Below are 4437 nucleotides of genomic sequence, written 5' to 3' on the forward strand. Positions count from 1 at the left end.
CCCAGCTAGGCTCGGTCCGGCACGGCCGGGCTCAGTTCTTTCCGCATCAGCATGGCCCGAGTCGAACCAGCTCGGCATGGCTCGGTTCGGATCAAATTGGCTTGGTTCAGCTCAGTTCAGGCAGTGCAGTTTGGCTCAGCTCAGCTCAGCTAGGTTCTGTTTGGATCAGCTTGGCATGGCTCAGCTGGGCACAGCTCAGTTCAGCCCCATTCGGGTCGTTTCAGCCCAGCTCAGTTCAAATCACATCATTGGCACGGCTCGGTTTGGTGCGCCAGGGATGCTTCATTGGTGCCCGGCATTGGCACCGACTGTCCCTGTCCCTGCCCCTGTCCATGCCCAGGGAACTTTGCACAGGCAAGAAGAACGAGAAAGGCAGAGGAAAACCAGAAACATCCCTGTTGCACTGGTTAGTTTTGCAGGGAAGGTGGTGTGATGCAGTAAACGGTTGGGGACCCCTGGTTACCTGGACATGCCGCCGTTAGCACATGCACAGGAATCTAAAAAAGAAACTGCTGTGTATAGAGGAAGTGGAACAAAGCCGGCAAAGTACTCTCACAACAGCAACACTGCTCGGTGCCTGCAAATGAGAGGCTTTGTAAAATTGCTCCCAACTATGGCTAAAGACCTTTTCTGCTTGTTTGCTTAAGACGCCTTGTGCAACTTCACCATGCCTAACTGCAGATTCAAATGCAGGGAACAGAGATGTTCTCAAGATATCATCGCCATTGCTAAGGAAGCCACAAACCAAAAATATAAGGAGTTTTTAACCTCCAAAATAAACCTGTGGTGATCACCCTATATCTGACAGCACCTCTTTGGCTCCCTTAGTAAGGGGTCTGTGAAGGGTAACTGGTGGTGGATGGCTCTAGTTTATTAAAGGGGCCAGAAAAATTGTAGAATATGTCAATTCAAAAATAGTTTAACCCACTGTCCTGGAAGAGCCAGGTCGCTGAAAGCGGTGGTGGTGGTAGCACAGTGGTAGTTCCTGCATCTGCGGGTCTCCAGGCATTTCACTCGGGAGGGGAATATCAGCCCTGTTTTGGAGGGAGGAACCACGAAGCCCAGAGAGCCAAAACAACTACCCAAGGTTATCCAGCAGGACTCAGATTAGGCTGCGCGTTTCCTAGATCAGCTGAAAAGAAATCCTCTTGCGCTGGATCTCAGCCTCTCTCGTCCTTGGCCACCCATATTCCCTGAAGGGTGACTGATTCCCCTTTGTGCCCCAGACAGCGGGTCCTGGGCAGCCCTTTAAGAGGTGGCATCATGAGGACCACTTGTTACAACATGTTGTCCCTCCTATTGCAGACCTGCATGCATTAAACCACTTCGGGGAGGTGCCAGAAAGACCCGTTTTGCCAGGAGAGATGCCTGTGTGCACTGTGTGCCTCCCAGAGGGACAGGGTCAGGCTGCGTATCTGCAGGACACATCTCAGAGCTGAGCTCCAGCCAAGCCTTCCTCAGGGCTAAGCTCCCATATGCTGGCCTGTGTGTGTCTTCTGCTGATATCTGGATGGACAACCCATGACACTGAGCATTAGCCCTGTGTTAATGCTTTTGCTCCTCTTGAGCAGGACCATTCCCTTCCCTGGGGCTTAGCAGACAAACCCAGCAGCACTAAAACCACATGCAATGGAGGAAACGCCTTCATGGTGACGTGTGGAATCAAACTTCACAACTCAGAAGAGTTATAAAGCAGGTATGTTTATTACGGCGCCGGGTGCAAGGGGGATAGCTCCTCCTAGCTTGCACACTGTATGTTGCATCAACTGTCCCTTATATGGTTCTGCAGTGTACATATTCATTACCATGGGCTGGGTTAGTACAACTAGTTCTAAGAAAAGGCAGGGATATTTTAATTATTTCCAAGAACCTATTATCATGGGCTCCCTCCTCCTGGCGCACGCGCACTGCCGTCTGGTGGTCGTCTATTGGGGTCTTTTGGAGGAAGATGCACAGTCTTCTTCACCGGGTACCTTCACCTTTGGCCCAGAATGCTGAGTTGGCTGAGCTTCAGACCGCAAGGCTGGTTTCAACCAGATGGTCACTGAGTGTATACATTCAAGTTTCTGTTATCTACCCAATTTTTGTAACTTCCGCTAACAATAGGGTTACAGTGTCTTTGCCAAACATTCTATTATGCTTGCAACAGCATCTATGCTATCGGAGTTGCTAGCTACAATAGTTTATGCTAACAATTACCCATTTGTTCCCTAATTCAATGGAAGAACCAGCTCTCAGCTTCAAACTCTCAGCCCTGCAATAGATGGCTGGGATTGAGCCTGCCTGAAAGATGAGATGGTGGGAGGTGCAACGGCCAGGTGCCTGCTAGGAAATCATCCCAACTGTCTGGACTGGGCAGATACAGGCTCAGACACAGGCTCCCTCCCCCTTCCACAGCAGAGCCAAGTGCCTGAGGTTGAGGTAGAATTTCACCCTGGAACCTGGGAGAAACCAAAGCTCAGGTTACAAGGCTTCCCTACAGCCCTATGGTCCCGGTGTTGAGCAGCCAGGAGGGCTGCCCCAGGGCTCCTCCGCAGCACCCCTTGTGCCCCTGAGAGCAGGGATGTGGTGGTGACCCTGGGCAGATGGATGCAGCCTTGTGAAAGTGGGCTGTGAGGCTGCGCCCGTGCTGGAGAAGCTGGAGAAGAATTCAAAGAAGTGTGCCCATCACTTTAATATTGAATTAATACTAGACTATGCATAAAGAGCCCAGGAATTACTGCAATTGTTCCCATAGTTCTCTCCTTGCTGCTGGTCTCTGTGGAGCACTGAAAGCCCCCATTGATCCAGTCCGCATCCTCCCTGATCCCCAAAGAAACCCAGAGAGATCCACTGCAGTCATGGGACTGTGGAGTCCTCCCAGTTCCTCCCAGCTCCAGGGGCCAGGCACTGCCTCAGCTCTGGAGTCTCCCCTGAAGCCAGGAGTCCTCAAGGACCTGATTCAGTTCCCCCCACTACTGACTGGAGTCCTTCTAGAGTCTGCAGGTAGCTGGAGGTGTTGTGCTGAAGGAGGAGAGACACCCTGCTCCATCCTCTTTATTCCCAAAACCAAGTCTTGCACCCCCACCTGGTCGTTCCTGACCAGCTGTCGCCCCTGCAAGGCTGGTATTGACTGCCTGCAGCCCCGTGATCCAGGGATGGATTCGCCCCATACCTATTGAGCCTGGCAATAAATGCACGGAGCCCAGAGATGAGATATCAGCAAACACCACTGAAATTCAGAAGCTCCCAGGCTGCTGTTAGCATGACCTCTCCTATGCCAGAGTGGCTAATTTAGTCTCATGTCCAAAGCTCCCCAGTGCTGCAGCTAGTGGCTCAGCTCTGGTTTGGAGAGCGCTGTCCTGTGAACCGTGCGGGATCTTCAGCCAGACATGGAGCTCAGGTCTGAGTGAAGCACCAGGCTGGGGTCTGCACTGCTGAGATGCTCTGCTCCAGAGACCTGTGTGAGAGTGAGATCAAAGCCCACGCAGGGCAAGTAAGGGGCTGTAGGACCAGGGAAGCATGGCAGCAAATACCCCAGCCCCTTCCAAATGCCCTGGGGAACGCAGTGCTGGGCAAATGTCCTCACCTGGGATCCCACAACAGACAGGACAGATCACCCCTCATGCTCACAGGCCCCAGACTGCAATGCCTCGTTCCTGGTGTGGAGGAGGCCCCAGAAGGGAGGTGTCCCTGTGTTGCTTTATTTGGGCCAGAGAAGGGTCAAATGTTAGGCACATGTGTCTGCTCACCTGGCTATCGTGATCCATGGCCCATACAGTCATCGTCAGAGCCACTGCTTTGGTCCTGGCACTCTCTGCCTGATGGAAGAGGATGAGACACATTACATCCTCCTACATCCCCCAGGGGTGCTGGCCCCTTCCAATAGCCAGTCCTGGCTCCCTCCCAGGCACGACGCTGGGAGTGCAGCTGTGTACCCAGTGCTTTGGCCAGACGCACTTATGCTCACTCTGAGAGAAACTGAGCTTTGCTCTGCAACCTTGGAGAGGATCTCCCCGGAGAACTGAGGGGACAGGCAGCCTTTGGGACCAGTGTGCAAAGTCCGCTGGCTCCCTGTGCGTGACGTGGCAGGATCAGCCGAGACACTGCCCTGTTGAGCCAAAAGCGCCTCAGCCAAGGGCATCTCGCTGCCAAGCTCACTGGGATGAACCTCCACCCCTGCGGTGCCAGCTGGCATGAGGCAGGCTTGCCCTTTCCCTTGGCTCTCGCCCAGCTTATGAGCGCTGCAACAGTCCCAGGCCAGGACTAACTTGGCTGTTTAACACTCCGCTGCATTATCTTTCTGCCGTGGGCAGCAAAAGTCCTGCGGGATGGACAAGGGAGACGGCAGGGATGAGGGGGCTCTCTGGTCCCCCAGACAAGGAGCAATGTCTCTACCACAAGCCCAAGGCATGGAGTAGAGAGAGCGTGGCAGTCCTGATGTTTGGAGACTTAGCG

At 53.5% G+C, this 4437-nt stretch overlaps 1 protein-coding gene across 3 annotated transcripts in view; it reads right to left on the reverse strand.

The window, feature by feature from the left end:
- Nucleotides 1-2658: 2658 nt before the first annotated feature.
- The window catches only part of ACAD10 (acyl-CoA dehydrogenase family, member 10), a 14840-nt gene continuing 13061 nt past the window's right edge, over nucleotides 2659-4437 (reverse strand). Inside the window, exons 13-15 of one of the 3 annotated variants that reach the window (XM_009334417.1) lie at nucleotides 3732-3800; nucleotides 3569-3638; nucleotides 3355-3439 (exon numbers count right to left, since the gene is read on the reverse strand). In XM_009334417.1, the coding sequence (XP_009332692.1) occupies nucleotides 3609-3638; nucleotides 3732-3800 (99 nt within the window). In that variant the 3' untranslated portion in view covers nucleotides 3355-3439; nucleotides 3569-3608. Of the gene's footprint in view, nucleotides 3440-3568; nucleotides 3801-4437 lie in introns of all 3 variants that reach the window. The other 2 variants (XM_009334416.1, XM_009334415.1) reach the window with 2 other exon arrangements.

This window comes from Pygoscelis adeliae, unplaced genomic scaffold (assembly GCF_000699105.1).
Source record: "Pygoscelis adeliae isolate BGI_AS28 unplaced genomic scaffold, ASM69910v1 Scaffold262, whole genome shotgun sequence".
Classification (NCBI taxonomy): domain Eukaryota; kingdom Metazoa; phylum Chordata; class Aves; order Sphenisciformes; family Spheniscidae; genus Pygoscelis; species Pygoscelis adeliae.